The following is a 20,803-nucleotide window of genomic DNA, read 5'->3' as shown; positions in this document are numbered from 1 at the left end:
AGACAGGCTATATTATTTGTCTAATTTAACCTTTATTTAACTAGGCAAGTAGTTAAGAAAAAAATATTATTTACAATGACAGCCTACCCCAGACCAATTGTGCGCCACCCTATGGGTGACTCACAGTCACAGCTGGATGTGATACAGCCTGTATTTGAACCAGTGACTGTAGTGACACCTCTTGCACTGAGATGCAGTGCCTTAGACCGCTGTGTAACTCGGGAGCCCAAGAGCTTATCAAGAGCTTCCATACTTGGCTCAACATACTGTGCTTAAGTATGTCTAAGACATCACTCTACTGTATACAGATGGAGTACACAAAATATGTATAGCTAAACAGACTCCATCTCTTATCTAGAGGCTCTGAAACTTTCCTCAAGTTTGTTCCTGCTTAGTCATTACAATTATTGAATTCAATGTATTAAATATATTGAATTCAATGTATTTCAGACAGTTCCACTCGTCAAAATTCTCAGTAGCTACAGATATTGTTGAATCTTTATAACCCATATTAATATGGGATAAATTAATGATTATTCACACTGCTCGCATCTGGTTGATGGAGAAGAAAAGTTATTACACATCAAATATTCAACATATTTTGAGAGAAGGGGTTTATTTGCCCTGGCAAAAAGTCCTCTAGCTCTTTCATGATACAGTACAGTTTCTTTCCCATTTTGCCCTAATTGCATCAAGCATATTGGCACCATACCAAACCAACAGTGATTAGGCTGGGGCACACAGGCTGTGTTTACACAGCCAGCCCAATTCTGATATTTTTTCCACTAATTGGTCTTTTCACATCAGATCTTTTTCAGAGCTACTCCGATTCATGAAAAGACCAATTAGTAAACATGAAACATAACATAATACAGAACATTAATAGACAAGAACAGCTCAAGGACAGAACTACATATAATTTAAAAATGGCACACATATCAACACATACACACAATATCTAGGTCAAATACGGGAGAGGCATGGTGCCGTGACGTGTTGCTTAATCTGTTTTTTGAAACTAGGTTTGCGGTTTATTTGAGCAATACGAGATGGAAGGAAGTTCTATGCAATAATAGCTCTATATAATACTGTACACTTTCTTGAATTTGTTATGGATTTGGGGACTGTGAAAAGACCCCTGGTGGCATGTCTGGTGAGATAAGTGTGTCTGTCAGAGCTGTGTGTAAATTGACTATGCAAACTATTTAGAATTTTCAGCACATTAATGTTTCTTATAAAAAGAAGAAGTGATGCGGTCAGTCTCTCCTCAACTCTTAGCCAAGAGAGCCTAGCATGTGTCGTGTCTTTGGCTATGCCGGATTAAGTGATGTGACATGCTATTCTGTAAAATTATTTCCCCGTAATGAATATTACCCGATTGAGCTAATCATGTAAATGTAATTAACTAGTGAGTCGGGGCACCACAAAATAATATTTATAGAGCTGTTATCTTCCGAATAAACTCTTAAAGACCTAGTAATATTTTACACCAATAGCAGTCAATATTAATCGTCATCTTAATTCAGTCTCATCTGAAAGTTGTAAATTCTTGGTTATCTGCACGAACCCTGGCTAACAAGTTGAATCAGCAATACAAAATTGGGTTTAAATATTTATTTACTAAATACTTAACTAATCACACAGAATTACATATACAAATAATGAATTATACCTTGAATACAAATTACGTCACAAAGGAAAACGTCGCTAGCGGGCGGAACAGATATGACAGCTTGTTACACAAAAGAAAAGGGTCTGAGTGAAAGAGCGGGAAGACTGTAACAAAGGAAGAAGCTGTGCTATCGTAAATACAGTATCTTACGCATTCTAAATTACCGCCCATTTGGAAAAGGAAAATGCAATCAATATTTACTCTGAGCTGCGCTTCGGTAGGTTGGTGGTAGATGGAAGGCCGTGTTGCCAAACCGAGTCCTTTGTCCTTTGAAGAATGTCTCTGGTGGTAAATTGGATACCTTGTAGTAACGTCGTTGTGTGGTAGACGGCTACTCTGTCTGTTCCTTCCTAACCTGCGTTTGCAGCTGCTGCTGCTGCTAACTCAACAGCTAGGAGGTATCACTTCTGTAGTGAATAAGAGTTCAAAGTTCATACCATTCGCAACCAAAGCTCACGCTGATGTTGGCTTCATTCTGTAGTTATTATCTGAACCATTCTGACATCGGACTGTCGTCCTCACATCCTCAGAACAGGAGGTTATATTGTCATCAAGGCTTTATATAGGAAGGGAGAGGAAGGCGTGTTTGAAAAGTTTTATAGCCCATGTCCCTTCACAGTGGCGGGCCACTGATTGGGCAGAGATGTGACCTTATGAAAACCCAAATCTCACATTTTAGAAGCTAAAATCACATCTCATCCCGAATAATTTCATATTCAAACATTTAAATTGAACAACAATTGCATGTGAATCCGATAACTCTGATGTGTAGACTTTCCACTGTAGAGTTTGTCATCTTATCATTGATGAGAATTTCTCAGATGACAACCGAACTGACATCATATTCATTAAGTACCACCGCATATGTTCAATTGGTCGGATTACCAGAATATAGTTAATTTCCCCCCACCTTCTGATGTTCCCAGAATCTCTAAGTTAACCAATGGTTTTGCAAATGTAACAGTAGTAGGGTAGAGGGAGGAAAAAGGGGGAAAGAGGTATTTATGACCGTCATAAACCTACCCCCAGGCCAACGTCATGACACATGCATAGTATTCATATTATGATTACAATGAAGAGCAAGACCTGCCGCTCTGTTCTGGGCCAGCTGCAGCTTAATTAGGTCTTTTTTTGCAGCACTTGATCACGACAGGTCAATAATCAAGATAAAACTAGAGCCTGCAGGACTTGCTTTTTGGAGTGTGGAGTCAAAAAAGAAGAGTAACTCTTTATTATGAACAGACCTCTCCCTATCGTTACAACTATTGAATCTATATGTTTTCACCATGGCAGTTTACAATATAAGGTAACACCAAGTAATTTAGTCTCCTCAACTTGTTCAACAGCCACACCATTCATTACCATATTCAGCTCTAGAGGTCTAGAGCTTAGGGAATGATTTGTAGCAAATACAATGCTCTTAGTTTTAGAGATGTTCAGGACCAGTTTATTAATGGCCACCCATTCCATAACTGACTGCAACTCCTTGTTAAGGGTTTCAGTGACTTCATTATGGTTTCTGACATGCATATGGTTGAATCATCAGCATACATGGACACACAGGCTTTGTTTAATGCCAGTGTTAGAACCAGTAAATGACATTGGCTTCCCTCCAGGCCTGAGGACAAAGACATTCCTCTAGGCTTTGATATGACAGATAGGAATGGCTATAGAGTCAGCTACCATCCAAGTTGTCAATGCCAGGAGGTTTGTCATTATTGATCAATATTAATAATTTTTCCACCTCTCCGACACTAACTTTACAAAATTCCAAAATGCTTTTTGTTCATTATTTATTTTTTTATGAGTATGAGTATGATGGCTCACTGTTCATTGTTGGCATTTCCTGCCTAATTTTGCCCACTTTGCCAATGAAGTAATCATTCAAATAATTGGCAACATCAAATGGTTGTGATTAATAAGCCATCTGATTCGATTAAAGATGGAGTTGAATTCATCTTTCTGCCCATAATTTCTCTTAGTCTCTCTCTCTGTTTTCATAATTTTCCATCAATTCGCAAGTGGCTTAAATCATCTGAGCAAGGGAAACAGTGCCCATCTGTCTCAGTATGGGAAACCCATGTATCTGATACTGTCTGGACCACAAGAGTATAACTTGTTGCCGCCATAGCATTTGATTGATTGATGCCAGCAAGCATTTGCCTCCCCTTGATAAAACATTTTATAAAATAATTAGCTGAACTCAACTGTGAGTTGTCCTGGTGCAGCAAAACACCCAAGGGAGGCCAGTTTGGATTTGGCTTCAGACCAATCAAATTACTTCCTTTACAAAATGTCATTTTCAGAAAAAAGTTTCTGGTCTGCTTGTGTTGATGTCCTACAGTAGCTAGCCTGCTAAATCGTCCCTTTCCTAAGTCATGGATGGAGATTGGGATTTGGACTTGTGTTTTTGACTTAATTCTCTGTACGCCGATTCTGATCTACCTTTAACTAAATATGTTGTGCCACTGGCCTGAGATGATAGAAGGCTCATATAAACTAGCTAGCTAGCTAACATGCTGGTTCATTGTTGCACATGCAAGGAAGTCAGGCTAGCAAGCATTTTAGCTATGACAAAAACTTTAAAAAGTGTACTGTTTGACAGAGCCAGTGGCGATCTGCCTTTCAGGGCAGGTGGGGCAGAGCCCACCTGTTTAGCATGTTTTGCATGTTATTTTCGCATTAATACGTGTCACATATCAGTTTGCAAACAATGAAAAAAAGAAAATAATTGAGTTATTAAAGCTGCATACAAACATGGTATTTTTTGCTTTCTTGAGTAAGGCAACTCCAAAATGCTGGTGTTTCAGCCTAGCTCAGTGCTTTCCGTGGTGGTGGGGCAGCCAGAGGAAAATATTGAGCGTATGGGTTGGTAATGTTCTCTAGTTGCGCCGTGATTGGCTCAGTGGTCTGTCACTCATGAGGACATTACGTCACCGCCACATCTATGGGGAGAGCTCAAAAATTCAAACCCCTTGGGTGCTGCCATAGAGTTACATTAGAAGTGTCCATCCAAGAAGCCTTGGCCACAGATAAAATTACATCAAATCACATTAAATACAGTGCTTTCTAAATTGGCCATGCTTTCAATCCAGCATGACTTCTGCCACATTCAAAACAACTGGAAACTCGGAACTGGGAAATCTCAGACTTTAGTGAGTTCAAGACAACTTGAAAACAAGCTCCGACTGGGAAAATAAGTTAACAAATTCCAAGTCTAGAGCTCCGACCTGAAGATTACTAACATCATGATTCGACATTGTTTTTTTGTTGTTGTTCCCAGTTGACTTGAAAGCACAATAAATCAAGAGAATGACAGACTTTGATGACAAAACTTGCCCTCAAAAGGACCACCGTCTCACCTTCCTGTTGAAGTGAGCATGGCACAACAATGTGAGTCCAAAAATATATTGTATGGTGATGCATGTAATATGCCAGGGAGATATGTATAATGTAGCTAAGAAAGTAATACTGGTGTATGTTGTATAGTAAGCTGTTAGTCGCCCATGTGCCTCACCCTAATAATTCAGTCCCTTTTCCCCTCATAATTTAGCCTACTGTTCGGACTTGGTGGTGCGCATGTAGCCTATAGCCTGTTTTAGAGAAATGTCATCATCGAATATTGTAAGAGCTTTCAATGTCTGCTTATATGCCCCCTTTAGTTATCCTGCAGCTCTGACTTGGTGTACAGGGAGAATACTGGAAGAACAGCCCCTTCTGTCGCTGTGCATTTCAAAAGTGCTGAACAAATAGTTATATTGACTACGTCTGTCCTAGCTCATTGTCTTAATCGAAAATACAGATTGCCTCTTATCCACTCAACGTCCTCTTATGCCATAGTTTGTACATCTCAATTGTCAATAGGAACCACATTTGTTTAAACAAGTCAGCCATATCAGCTATGTTTTTTTAAAAGGCAGTAAATCAAATGATTGCCTCGCCTGGTTCACCAACTACTTCTCTGATAGAGTTCAGTGTGTCAAATCGGAGGGTCTGCTGTCCGGACCTCTGGCAGTCTCTATGGGGGTGCCACAGGGTTCAATTCTTGGACCGACTCTTCTCTGTATACATCAATGATGTCGCTCTTGCTGCTGGTGAGTCTCTGATCCACCTCTACGCAGACAACACCATTCTGTATACATCTGGCCCTTCTTTGGACACTGTGTTAACAACCCTCCAGGCAAGCTTCAATGTCATACAACTCTCCTTCCGTGGCCTCCAATTGCTCTTAAATACAAGTAAAACTAAATGCATGCTCTTCAACCGATCGCTGCCTGCACGCCTGTCCAACATCAATACTCTGGACGGTTCTGACTTAGGTATTTGTAGTTGTCCACATATTCTAGGTGTCTGGTTAGACTGTAAACTCTCCTTCCAGACTCACATCAAACATCTCCAATCCAAAGTTAAATCTAGAATTGGCTTCCTATTTCGCAACAAAGCATCCTTCACTCATGCTGCCAAACATACCCTCGTAAAACTGGCCATCCTACCGATCCTCGACTTCGGCGATGTCATTTACAAAATAGCCTCCAATACCCTACTCAATAAATTGGATGCAGTCTATCACAGTGCCATCCGTTTTGTCACCAAAGCCCCATATGCTACCCACCACTGCGACCTGTACGCTCTCATTCCATGTCATCTACAAGACCCTGCTAGGTAAAGTCCCCCCTTATCTCAGCTCGCTGGTCACCATAGCATCACCCACCTGTAGCACGCGCTCCAGCAGGTATATCTCTCTGGTCACCCCCAAAACCAATTATTTCTTTGGCCGCCTCTCCTTCCAGTTCTCTGCTGCCAATGACTGGAACAAACTACAAAAATCTCTGAAACTGGAAACACTTATCTCCCTCACTAGCTTTAAGCACCAGCTGTCAGAGCAGCTCACAGATTACTGCACCTGTACATAGCCCACCTATAATTTAGCCCAAACAACTACCTCTTTCCCTACTGTATTTAATTAATTAATTAATTTATTTTGCTCCTTTGCACCCCATTATTTTTATTTCTACTTTGCACATTATTCCACTGCAAATCTACCATTCCAGTGTTTTACTTGCTATGTTGTATTTACTTTGCCACCATGGCCTTTTTTTTTGTGCCTTTTACCACCCTTATCTCACCTCATTTGCTCACATCGTATATAGACTTGTTTCTACTGTATGTTTGTTTTACTCCATGTGTAACTCTGTGTCGTTGTGTATGTCGAACTGCTTTGCTTTATCTTGGCCAGGTCGCAATTGTAAATGAGAACTTGTTCTCAACTTGCCTACTTGGTTAAATAAAGGTTAAATAAAATCAACAAAAAAAAATGAGGCTGAATGAACTGTTTCACTGCTCCGCTGATAGCCATGTGTTGCGGTGGTAAGGTGTTGGGACGGTTGTTGGGACTCTGCTGTTGGGACAGCTTTATGTAGGCCCTAACAGTTTGTGGGCACCGTTTGTTACCATTATAGTCCAATAAATGTAATGTTAATGTTGTGTAGTGGCTTTGCTGGCATGCATCTAAAAAAAATAGTTTGCCACACAAAGATTTACATACTAAAATTGCCACTGGACAGAGCCATAGACCATTTTGCCAACATGAAGAGAGGAGGACGGCATTGGCGTTCAACTAGTCTACAAATACTTGAGGGCGCACACACATACAAACAGTTGAAGTCGGAAGTTTACATACACCTTAGCTAAATACATTTAAACTCAGTTTTCACAATTCCCACAATTCTTGATTTCAGCTTTTATTTCTTTCATCACATTCCCAGTGGGTCAGAAGTTTACATACACTCAATTAGTATTGCCTTTGTTTAACTTGGGTAAAACGTTTCGGGTAGCCTTCCACAAGCTTCTCACAATAAGTTGGGTGAATTTGGCCCATTCATCCTGACAGAGCTGGTGTAACCGATTCAGGTCTGTAGGCTTCCTTGCTTTTTCATGATTTTTCAGTTCTGCCCATAAATCTTCTACAGGATTGAGGTCAGGGCTTTGTGATGGCCACTCCAATACCTTGACTTTGTTGTCCTTAAGCCATTTTGCCACAACTTTGGAAGTATGCTTGGGGTCATTGTCCATCTGGAAGACCCATTTGCAACCAAGCTTTAACTTCCTGATTGATGTCTTGAGATGTTGCTTCAATATATCCACATAATTTTCCATCTTCATGATGCCATCTATTTTGTGAAGTGCACCAGTCCCTCCTTCAGCAAAACACCCTCACAACATGATGCTGCCACCCCCGTGCTTCACAGTTGGAATGGTGTTCTTCGGCTTGCAAGCCTCCCCCTTTTTCCTCCAAACATAACAATGGTCATTATGGTCAAACAGTTATATTTTTGTTTCATCAGACCAGAGGACATTTCTCCAAATAGTATGATCTTTGTCCCCATGTGCAGTTGCACATAGGACTCATTTACCTGTGGATATAGATACTTTTGTACCCGTTTCCTCCAGCATCTTCACAAGGTCCTTTGCTGTTGTTCTGGGATTGATTTGCACTTTTTGCACCAAAGTACATTCATCTCTAGGAGACAGAACGCATCTCCTTCCTGAGCGGTATGATGGCTGCGTGGTCCCATGGTGTTTATACTTGCGTACTATTGTTTGTACAGATGAACGTGGTACCTTCAGGTGTTTGGAAATTGCTCCCAAGGATGAACCAGACTTGTGGAGGTTTGTTTTCAGTGTATTAAACTAAACATATATAGCCTTGTTGATTTGATGTTTAAATTGTTAAGTTGAAATGGTGCTGGAATAGCAGAGGCAGTACTCCTTGGTTCTAAATCAGTAGTTGTTTAGTGAACTGTCGAAAACATTAACTTGCTTGACCATATAACTGTTTGAATGCAATATTTGCTTTGTGGACATCAGCGGACAGATGAGGCTTTCTGGTTTTGTGATGAAACAAACATTTGTAGTTTAATTTAGTCGGCCACTGTGTGACTGTTGTCTTTTTGTTGTCACGGCCTTATTGTATATCACGGTGGCGTATGAATTTATGGTTATAGAGCAAACAATGTTCTAGAGCTGTATCCGTACCCATTGGTGCAGTGATCACAAAGGGGCTATATCCAGGAAACCGTAGCAGTGTGTGGGTAAAATCACTAAGGAAGCCAAGCCATTAAAAAAGCAATTTGCAACCTATGTTGTGATAATTTCAAAGTTCTACAGTATTAGTAAAAATGTGATCAATACATGTGGATGATCTTGTCCCTGTAGTGTCTGTAAACACCCTGGTAGGTTGATTAATAACCTGAACCAGATTATAGGCACTGGTTACAGTGAAACGCTTCCTCTTGAGCGGACAGATATTCAGGTCCCCAAGATAGTAAACACCTGTGTTTGCATCACATATACTATCAAGCATTTCACACACATTACTTAGATACTGACTGTTAGCACTTGGTGGCCTATAGCAACACCCCCAAATAATAGGCTTTAGATGAGGCAGGTGAACCTGCAACCACAGCACTTTAATAACACTTGACGTGAGATCTTCCTAAGCATTACAGGGATATGGCTCTGAACATATAGAGCAACACCTCCCCAATAAGCATTCCTGTCCCTTCTATAGATGTTATATTCTTGTATTGCTACTGCTGTATCATCAAACAAATTATCTAAGTCTCAGAAATGGCTAATATATAAATATTATCTAAGGTTATTGATTTCTTTAACCTTATTTCTAAGGTTACATATATTAATATGGGCTATTTTCAGCCCTTTCCTGGGTAGCTCCTCTGAGATAGACAGTGGAGGGTTTCAGGTGACCCATATTATTTGTGCCTCCAAACAATGTAAAAATCGAAGTCTGTAACTATAAAAGTCTGTAAGACCATGCAGACAGTAGAGTTAGACAGTCCAATTGAACAATTTATTCAGAGGTCAACAACATCCTGTGTGAAAGGCATTCTATCAGAGTTGCATATAGAATCTATTTGGGTTCTACTTTCCACGTTGTTGCAGAATATTTTTTTAAATAGCTGTACTTCACTCAAACATTACATCAGAATCCACTGCATCACAGCTCACACATTTAGGGGAAATATGAAATTACCTAGACTATCATTTGCCCTGTAAAGAGCACTCCAATGACAGCTTCATGGCAAAATTAGATCTTGATACTTTGAATAGCACAAGCCTATTCATTACTGCTACAGCTGTCGGATCTTAATGTGATCACCCTGTTGTAGAACATTCCTGCAATGCAGGAATTGTAAAAGTTGTAGTCTATTTGATGTTTAAAAAGGCTTCTGACGTTTGGAATTTCCACTTTAGCATTTTTTACTTGATTTTCTCTTAAGAAAAATGTCTATTAATTAGACGACTCCACATAACAATTAAAATGTTCTGTTGCTGCAGGATTATTTTCCTGCTGTAGCAAACTGGCTCAAATTAAGATCCTACATCTGCCTGTGTTTATACCATATCTCTTTGGACTGTGAAAAATGCTGCATGCTTAAATCAAGAGTTCAACTTCTGTAAACTGCAGAGAGCAAATTGGTGTAATAAATGAGAGTAAGCAAGTAGAACATTGTACACTAGGCTACCCTATATGGACAAAACCCTCTTCTTACCAAATCCATCAATCATAATGCCACACGTTTGTTAGTTTATATTTTCAAGCAATATAACGCCCTTCTCTTCATCCTTGTGCACATTTTATCATCATGCATAGGCCTAACACAAAACGAAATATACATTAAAAGTACTGTTGTAGTACTTACCACTGACAGACACGTTGATAAAGACAGAATAAAAAGAATCAAACTTCTCATATTTAATTCGTTGGTCACCTGCCGGACTTCATTGATGAGAGGTCACAATCCCATTCAAGTGACTAAAAGGGTTTTTATGAAGAAGAAAAAAATCAAATATTCCAAGTTAAAAAGAATTAAAGCAAACTATGAAGTTAGTTGAAGGAATGAACCTTGAAAGGCTTTGATTTGCCAAATCCAAATCCTTGATAAAGAGAGAGAGAAAGAAACACGCACTGATTGGTTGTCCGCGCGCACTGTTTTGGCATCACTTGGCACTTCGTCTGGTCTTTGGGAAGTGACCGGTCTGCAGCAGCCGTGTCAAATATTACATTGAAAGCTTTAGTAAGTCCCGAATCACCGAACTGAGGCTCAAATGCAGAAATTCCGTTTCCCTGAAGCCATCGAACCAGAGTACTATCTGCACGTACGGGGCAATTGTGTGCTGGTAGGCTACAGCAGCACTGGCGTCCGTGGAGGGATGCTTTCTCCTTATGAACTTTGAAATGACTGAAGCCAGCTCTGTGCTGTTACGCAAGTTAAAAAAAACGTGAATTATATTGACCTATTGGAGCACATGTTATGCTATTACCGTGTTAGTATGGAGGGTGATCCTTGCCATTTCGAAAATGCTTAAATATGTTCATTTCAGTATGCATGATTCATGACACAATTAAATAATAATGTTAAAAAAAAAATTGAAAATGGCTAATTGAATATTGGACATGGTTAATGGAAGTTCTAAATTAAAATGGGAAATGGAAAACAGAAAATGGTTAACAGAAAATAGTCAAATGAATGTGCAAAGTGAAATGGAAACTGGCTATTTTCATTTTCAAATTGCCCAATTTAGCATTTTCTCTTATTTTAAACATTTATTTCAATTTCTTCCTGGAAGCATTAACCAGAGAGCAACAGGACAACACCATGAAGTAATACATCCTATGTGCATTGATTTTAGACTTGTGTAACTGACATGTTTCAAACCTGGTGTGCTGTACACCAGAAGAACATTTTAGCCTGCCAAGTCAAAGCCTAGGCAATTTAGCTTGGGGAGCTAATGCAATTTGTCCGGTCCCTAGCAAAGTTACTCAACATTAGGCAAGGTTACTCATCACATGGTCACAAATCACTTCTTCCTGGTTACTTGTTCGCATGATGAGTAACCTTGCCTGATACCTGAAGAGTTGCATTGGCTATAGGCTTTGGTTTAGCGGGCTAATCTGCTGTTCTGATGTGCAGAATAGCCTTGTTTGAACCCTGTCAGTCATATTTGTTTCGTGGCTCAGATGGGTCTTTGAGGAAGAGGTCAAAAGATGGTGAATTGTAACTGAGGTGGTTCAGTTACCACACATGCATGATGAGTAGGCCCTACCCTGTCTGAGACCTGAAGAGTTGCATTGGCTCCGTGAGTCAATTGCTAGGCTTCAGTTTAACAGGCCTAAGCTTTTCTGTTTACACTAGTCTAAAATCAATGTACAGAGAGCCTGTCATGGCTAGGATGTACTATTACATATGGGTGTGTTGCTCTCTTGGTTCACGCCTCCAAGAAGCAATTTGTATACACTTTTGAAAATGAGAAAATGCTTAATTGGATAGTTGGAAAATGAAAACAGACACTTTAAATTTCATTTTGCATTTACGATTTTCTGTTTTCATTTTAACTTTGCAATTTAATTGTGGCATGACTCATGCACACTAATATGAAAATAAAAATCTATTTATAATTTTGCCATTCCTATTTAGCGTTTAAGGCAATGCATTTTCAAACTGGTACTGTTAACCCTCCATATGCCAGATCATATGTGAGAATAAAATTGGATATTTTCAAATGTAAAAGCCATCATGTTTATTCAGAGGGGGATGCATTTCATAGCAATCGATTCCACTCCACAGAGGCAGATGAGTGTTCTGTTTGTGTGACCTGGACTAATCTCTAATATGATTGGTTTGACCCCGGTGGAGAACCTGGATATCAGAAGATGTCTGCACACATTTTCTCCAATGGTAAAGGATGTAGTACAAAGGGAGGTTATTTCATTTGAAGGCTTGTCAACAGTCAGCACAACTAGACACCAGGGGGACATTTCAGTCATTTCACAACTTTGTTTCTTTGAAGTGGAGCGCTTTTCATTGAAAAACTCCAGAAGAGCTGAACAGGTAGATGAGACACTAACCTTACATCAGTCACCCTAAAAAAAAGGATCCTAAATGCCTGACCAACCACCTTGCATTAGCTGAATGAAGACTTTGTTGGCCTTCGATTCAAGGCTCTAATTTAAACACCTGTCTGTCAATTGCATGGGGACTCTGGAATGGCTCCATTAACTGTGCTGTATTTGTAATGTCCAAAATAGTTTCACCCCCTCAAAAAATAAAAGATGTGAGCATGAAAGAAAACATTCAATCAACTAAAGGTTAGCCAGCCTGTAACCCACTGAAGGCTCAAACATAGAACTACACAAATTCCCCCAAACTTTGTGTGTTATCTAATGTTTATTTTATGCACGTAATTAAACACTTATAAAATCACAGGAGGCCCAAAAAGTAAGATAGTTAGTTCAGTGAGTGGAGTCAAATAAATGAGTTGAAAAACTTGTGCCCATTCGGAGAACTCTGCTGTTATTCTGTTGGATGGCATTTCACCACTGAAAAACAAGAACTCAATACAAAACCACAAGAAGAAGCTTAATGCCATAATGAGAAATAAATCATTAGTAGTGCTTGATGGGACAACATTAGATCCAAACACCTGTTACTCTAACAACAGCTATTTCTTAACAACATAGTGGGGTCCACAATTATTGACACCATTAATAAATATAAAATACATAATTTAAATACTGAGGTATATTGTATGCTCCAAAACATTTTGAAATTGTATTATTTTATAAGCCTACTAATAAAATTGCTCAGACAAAGAGATTTTTGTTTAGCAATAAATGTTTTTTGTTTTTTTTCATAAAAAGGTAGGGGTCAAAATTATTGACACCCCTAAAGATTCTTAAAAATTACTTGCTGGATGCATTTGCTGTTAGTTTTGGTTTTTCAGATAATTTTGTGCCAAATAGAAATGAGTGGTTAAAAATGTAGTGTGTCATTTTGGAGTCACTTTTATTGTAAATAAGAGTATAATATGTTTCTAAACACTTCTACATTAATGTGGATGCTACCATGATTACGGATAATCCTGAATGTATCGTGAATAAATGATGAGTGAAGAAGTTAGAGGGTCAACGATCACACCCCCAAGACATACTAACCTCCCTTGTTATTGGTAATGGTGAGAGGTTAACATGTCTTGGGGGTGTGATCTTTGAAAAAATATGACTTGTTTAACAAAATCTTTCTCTGAGCAATTGTATTAGTATAAACTCAAAATTTCCCCATTTATTTATTTTGTATACAATATAGCTCAGTATTTGAATTATTTATTTATACAGTCATTATTGCTTATCTTTGTTAAGGGTGTCAATAATTTTGGACCCCACTGTAAGAACTGCATTTTACTCAAATAACTCTTCCCTAAAGGAGGACAACTTGACCCATTTATGGAAGTAATATCTTCCCCTGGGAAGAGAAGCAGCTCAGGGAACATTGATCCTTTCCTCTCTGCACCATCTGGTGTCATGGCTGGAAGGAGTTATTTTCTGTCTTCTCTTGTTCCTAAAGTTGAACACTTTCCCCCAAATCTAAGGATTTTTTCTCAAATCTGTGTCTGGGTGCTGTTTTAGTGGTCCTGAGATAAAAAAAATACTATGGCTTTAGACTAGACGTTTTGTAGACTTGTCATTGTCATTCCATTTGTATCACATTACTGTAATGTTTTTTTATTGCTTTGCATTATTCACTGCCATAAAAAGCTTTGTCAGTTAGTTCAACAATATCTTCCCATGATGAGGTACAGTGTATGAACGTATTCACCTCTCCAAAATGTACTTAAAATAACTTTTCAGGTTTCTAGACTAAACATTCGAATTAACCCTCCTCCAAGTCAGGCAAACTTCCAATTCAGACTCCTCACTACTCTCATTTTAGAATGTATCCATTTTATATCAAGCTACCATTTACATAGAAGCTGTATACTATTCTCATCAATTGAGTCTCGGTACCTCGGAAGCAGATTCACAAAATGAGCTAGCGCAAAATGTAATAATATATGGCTAAATATGTAGCTATCTAACATAGCTAACATTCCAAGTGGGTTAAATGTTTATTTCAGCAAAGTACTAAACCATAACACCCTTTAATCATGTATTTAGACAGTACTCTTGTATGATATTGAGTAAGTATACCAGAAGTCTGGGAGAATACTATATTATACTTACTAAGTGAGGTCCACTAAGGCAATGACCAGTCCCCCTGTTAATGTAGGAAGATTGATGATTCCCTGCCATGATAAACATAGTACCATGTGTAACTGTATAACGTCTCTCACCTTGTCTAAATGTGTTTTGATGTAAATATAGCAACTGAATATTACTGTACATTCAGATACTTTAATTTACTTACTTATTTACTAGCAACGGCATAAAACACAACTGGGTGGTGACCAAAAATGTCTGAGAAGTTCCAGCATCCAGACAATAGTTTGAAATAGAGCAATGTAGACAGGCCACTAATATGAGACCTTTGTCTGCACTGATAAAGAGTTGAAAGATTACTTTAAAATATGCAGCTGGGCTATATCCCAAACCATTACACATTGGAATGAGGAGGTTTCACTCATGATATGGGTTTTGTTTAAATGTTAGTAATTAATCGCAAATCTCAAAGAGTGAATGCTGGATCATGTGTGATCCAGGGGCTCCTGAGTGGCGCAGTGGTCCCAGATTCTGCATCTCAGTGCAAGAGACGACACTGCAGTACCTGGTTTGAATCCAAGCTGCATCACATCCGGCTGTGATTGGGGGTCCCATAGGGCGGTGCACAATTGGCCTAGCGTCGTCCAGGTTTGGCTGGGATAGGCCGTCATTGTAAATAAGAATTTGTTCTTAACTGACTTGTCTGGTTAAATAAAAATACATGTGTGAATACTCCACCTGGGCTATAAATATGTGGAGCCATACCTTCATAAAACTATAGTTCATTTAACTAGTGTATTTAGCTTGCTGTAAAGGGGAATGAAAGACTATTGTACACCAGGGAAAGAAATGATATATATTCTGAGTCTATCACATTGAGATAAATTGTGAAAGGTCAAGAAATGTAACAACTTTTAAAGTCACATGAAGTGTAAATATCATGTGAAGTAATGAGCTGTACTACAGGGATTCAACTATCCCAAATAAAACAACGCCGAGTGATTTTTACATCATCACGATAAAATTAATTTCCATTGCGGCCCTCGTACTTAGGCTTATTGTTACGAGAGCAAGCAATGAAGGCCTGCTACTCATGTTGGGAAATATAATGAATGTGCTTTTTCTCTACGAAAAAAGAAAACAAATGACATTTCCTTTCTCTATTTCAAAGCAGTGCAGACATAGCTACAGTATCAGAGGCCATGGAAATATAATACTTCTGAAGAAGTCTTGAGAAAGGAGTTGGTACGTAGCTGCCCTTCAACATAGGAGGTAATCATCTGAAATTGTCAGACAAACATAGACCATCATGAACAGACATGTGGGCTATGTAGAGCACTGACCGTATAAATACATAAAATTTACATAATGGATAATACATTTTTTTTAAACTGTCCGAAATCCTAAATTCGATTAATTTTTACTTAGTCATACATTGATGTAAATGGGAGACATCTATGGTAGTGAAAATAAGATTTGCCACTGAATAGCTCAAATACCCCCAAAGTTTGAATATCATTTTTTTGGGCTTGAAAATACTAGACGATTGCCTGTGTAAGCACTGATCGCTATAGCTTGTAGTGGTGTGAAATTATTTGCAGACTTTCTCTACGATGAAATAGATTTTGGAACATAGAGGTTGTGGAATGAACAATACAGACCTCTAATGCGTTGACCTAGTGAAGTGCAGAGGATGGTATGTCAGTCCACAGGAGGTTGGTGGCACCTTAATTGTGGAGAACGGGCTTGTGGTAATGGCTGGAGTAAAATAGCGGAATGGTATCAAATACATGGGTACCATTCCATTTGCTCTGTTCCGTCCGTTATTGAGCTGTTCTCCTCTCAGCAGCCTCCTGTGTGTCAGTCTGACTTTTGAATGAAGTCAAATTCTTCAAAAAACAGATACATTGTCTCCTGCTTAGTGCTTTGTTGACACCCTCTAACATCAATGTTAAAAATCATTTGCATGTTTCCTAAGTGCTATACACCTTGTTTGGAGAGCGAGGTAGTGGCAGTGTTATGACCCTAAGTGCTATTATAGAGTATGCCTATGGCCCTAATTCATACAATAAATTCCCTGGTTTTCCCCAAATCACGGGTTGGAGTATACTCGGAATCAGGAGGGATTAAGCAGAAATTCCGGAATCCTACAACCAGGATTTCTGGAAAATGTTGCAACCCTAACCCTGATACTTCAGCTACACTACACCCATCACATTGCATTTCCATCAGCATCATGTCAATGGGACGTTCTACCTGCTACACCAGAAACCAACCAAAACCAACCTCATTATTTCAATTCACAAGATAGAATGAACGTGCGCCTCAGACATCGAGAATTGAACCTTGACGATTATTATAGATAGATAGAAGCTTTCATTGATTTCAAAGGAAGCATTCCCTCAATGGCTGATGACTGTAGTGTAGCAGGGCCGTTATACTGTCACTCCAAATGGAGTGCCATGACAGTCTGAACAGTATTACCCTATTCCGTAAAACTTTGATGACTTCGCAATGTGAACTGACCAAACGGCTTACATGAAGTTCATTAGAAAATTATACAACTTTTAAACTCTGCACTGCAGAATACAAATGACTGGACTTGTCAGCCAACAGAATAATTTAACACTCCAGTATGACTTACTACAGGGTTCTGTGTTTACTGAAACAGAGCCTTTTTTATATTCTATTGTCCTGTAAGAAATGTTGTGTTTAACATGTCTTTCTCACAAACGAGCTGAGCACAAAGTGTAGCACTATGTCAAGTAATACTTGTTTCCTTGTAAGGATAGAGAGCTTCTGAAAGACCCATTAATACTAAACAGACTGGGTTACCATTTAAGCTGTGTGTTAGTGTGTGTGTGTGTATATTTGTGTGTGCCTTAGTCAGACATATCTGAATAGTATAAGGGGACAGGGGACACAACTGAAACACAGACATCACTTGAACTGAGTGTTAACCCCCCCCCCTCCCACAAAATAGCTTTTGAATCAAATGCTATTGATGAATATGTCCGTATTAATACGAAAACTGTGTACTAAAGACTCTGTATGAGTTTAATTTCCCTGTCTATTTAGTCTGTTCAAATGCCTGGTTGGCAAGCACCAGGCCGGTCACATGAATCTGACACTGGGCACTTGAATCTGACATACTGTAAGCATTTGAGTGAATATATATTCACCAGAAGAGGTTGGTAGCACCTTAATTGGGGAGGACGGGCTCGTGACACTAGCTGGAGCGGAATGGTATCAAATACATCAAACACATGGTTTGCCATTATTATGAGCCATCCTCCCCTCAGCAGCCTCCACTGATATTCACATAACCCATTTATGATGACTGGGCCCAATCACCCAGTTTCACATTGATGTCAAACTCATTGATGGCAGATTTAAGTATTCAGTCTATTACAAGTTGTCTGGAGTAAACGGTTCCTGTTGCAAAATGTTTTGGACTAATAATTACACCCCAGGAGTTTATTCAATCGGATCCCGTTGCAAAACGTTTGGTAACAGACATTTACATTTTTACAATTTAGCAGACACTCTTATCCAGAACAACTTATAGTTAGTGCATTAATCTTGAAATAGCTAGCTGGGACAACCACATATCACAGGCATAGTAAGTACACTCTTCCTCAATAAAGTAGCAAAGTCAGGGCTGGAAAGGGGGGGGGGGGGGGGGGGGGGTTGGGTTAAATGTGGAATACACAATTCAGTTGAATGCATTCAGTTGTACAACTGACTAGGTATCCCCCTTTGCCTTTCATTTCTATCTGAACATTCCAAAATGTGTCCTGTTGAACGTGCCCCATGTGCAGTGTAATGCATGTCATTCAGTGTTACTATATCGCCGCCCAGTGGTGATTGATTCTCGCATGAGAACCCCAGTTACTTTAGTTTTGAAATAGGGCAATTCCTTGATAACAGAGTGATGCTAGGACAGATCTTTCACATGTATGTCAAACACACCCAAAGGTTGCAAAGTTAAACTAATCAAAACATTCTATGCACAAGGATGACTTTAAACAATTTCCACTCAATGTTTTACAAAAACACATTTACTTGAAGAACAGTTCAGTTGCAAAGTTAGTTAACCGAATGAAGGCACCAACAGCACAAACCGTGATTCTGTTGCCAAACTTTGCATCTGCACTCTTCTTCAAAGTAAATGTGTTTTGGAAAAAAAATTCTGTGGAAATTGTTAAAAGTAGTCATTCTGCATATTTAAAAAATATACAGTATATATTTAACTAGGCAAGTCAATTAAGAACAAATTCTTATTTACAATGACGGCCAAACCCGGACGACGCTGGGCCAATTGTGCGCCACCTTATGGGACGCCCAATCACGGACAGATGTGAAACAGCCTGGATTTGAACCAGGGACTCTAGTGACACCTCCTGCACTGCGATGCAGTGCCTTAGACCGCTGCGCCACTCTCTTTCCACCCAAAGTGACAACAACTGCAACTGGACAATATAACTAATATGGCTGAGCTTGCTTTATGCATGGTTGCATTGTGTAGGCCTTTGCATCTGCAATTTAAAAGTTACAGTATGTCATCATGCTTGTGTTGGCCAATTAATTCCAGTCAATCATTTTGTAGTGAAAATGTCTAGGTAGCTTAGCCACCTGAAGTTTTAATATAAACCAATTTGTGCTGTAGTCCAGTAGATCAGCTCGACAATTGTTCAATTAGGTATAGAAGAGTGAGAATTGGCACAATTGTATAATTTTTCATGCTGAACAAAACCTGATATAGTGCCAGTTTGAGATTCTTGTCCTTGAAACAATGTTATTGACCATGTTTGTACGTTAAAATTATTATTATAAAAAGTTTGGTTGTTTTTATTGAATAAAGCAATAAGGTTGCTTTGACACTAAACACAATACAGAGGGTTGCAAATTACTCGCATAACACATCAGTCCTCCTTTCCTACCATGTCCATGACCATGACATGACCTACCATGTCACCCAGAGTTTGGCACTTTTAAACTCATACTATTGAAGAAAGGATCTCCTTTAGGGTCATAAACAAAATGTGAGGACATACAGTTCTATTATGTCTCTTCTGGTACTTAAAAGGACATTGTGGCTGTTGTGAACTTACTCTGTTGGCTCTTATTATTTCTCAGATCACATCCCAGTTGAAATCAGCAGTTGAAACAACAATAAAGCGTCCTCCTCGCCACTGTTCTGTTAAAAAGCTGAGGGATGGGGTTGAGAAATGTAACCATTCTCAAATTGATAGACATGTAGTTTTAAGGCTATACAGTGTTTGTTAACATTTCCTGTCCATGAATAGGTTGTAGATCATATATAGAAAATGATTTCCATATCAAAATTCCGATGTACTATCTTGAAATATCAACTTAGTATCCAAGATGTTTGACTTACTTTGAAGAATCTCAAATATATATTTTTTAAACCCTTTTTTTGGTTACTACATGATTCCATATGTGTTATTTCATAGTTTTGATGTCTTCACTATTATTCTACAATGTAGAAAATAGTCAAAATAAAGAAAAACCCTGGAATGAGTAGGTTTGTTCAAACTTTTGACTGGTACTGTATGTATCTTGAAATTTCGACTTACTATCTCAAAATTCTTAGATACACTAACAAAATGTTGACATACATATCTCAAAATATTGAGATTGTTCTATCTGTGGAGATACAGTACTGTGAGACATACATTTCCCCAGATCATTTCCCCAAGCATCTGCTTGGCGTTTCCACTCACAACCAAATATGGTAGTGAGAGGAAGCCCTCTAGCTGGCATTGGGAGAAGATGCAACGAGATGGATTTTGACCAACATTCTGCAAATGTTCTCATCGAGGACACATTTGATCTCAATGCAGTTTTCTGTTCCCAAAACTAGAATTAGTTATGAACAGAAGGAACGACGTTTTTATAGACTTTATCCTCTGCGCACTTCAGAGGAGGCGTTATCTAACGGAAATATACAGATATTTGCTAGAACAAGCCAATAGGATCTCGCTATCTCGTGCTTGGCTCTGCCCACCTCCAAGCCTGTTCTGTCCACTGTGACTCATTTGTTCCCATCG

General features: G+C 38.9%; 1 protein-coding gene across 1 annotated transcript in view; it reads right to left on the bottom strand.

Annotated features, from left to right (window-relative positions):
* Positions 1–10,937, bottom strand: part of LOC139376043 (vasoactive intestinal polypeptide receptor 2-like) — a 39,806-nt gene extending 28,869 nt beyond the window's left edge. The window contains exon 1 of the mRNA XM_071118154.1: positions 10,396–10,937. Within this exon, the coding sequence (XP_070974255.1) occupies positions 10,396–10,446 (51 nt within the window). The 5' untranslated portion in view covers positions 10,447–10,937. The remainder of the gene's footprint in view (positions 1–10,395) is intronic.
* Between the last annotated feature and the right edge of the window lie 9,866 nt (positions 10,938–20,803).

This window comes from Oncorhynchus clarkii, chromosome 20, assembly GCF_045791955.1.
Source record: "Oncorhynchus clarkii lewisi isolate Uvic-CL-2024 chromosome 20, UVic_Ocla_1.0, whole genome shotgun sequence".
Lineage (NCBI taxonomy): Eukaryota > Metazoa > Chordata > Actinopteri > Salmoniformes > Salmonidae > Oncorhynchus > Oncorhynchus clarkii.
The sequence above is the reverse complement of the archived record's forward strand: the minus strand, read 5'-3'. Positions and strand labels throughout refer to the sequence as shown.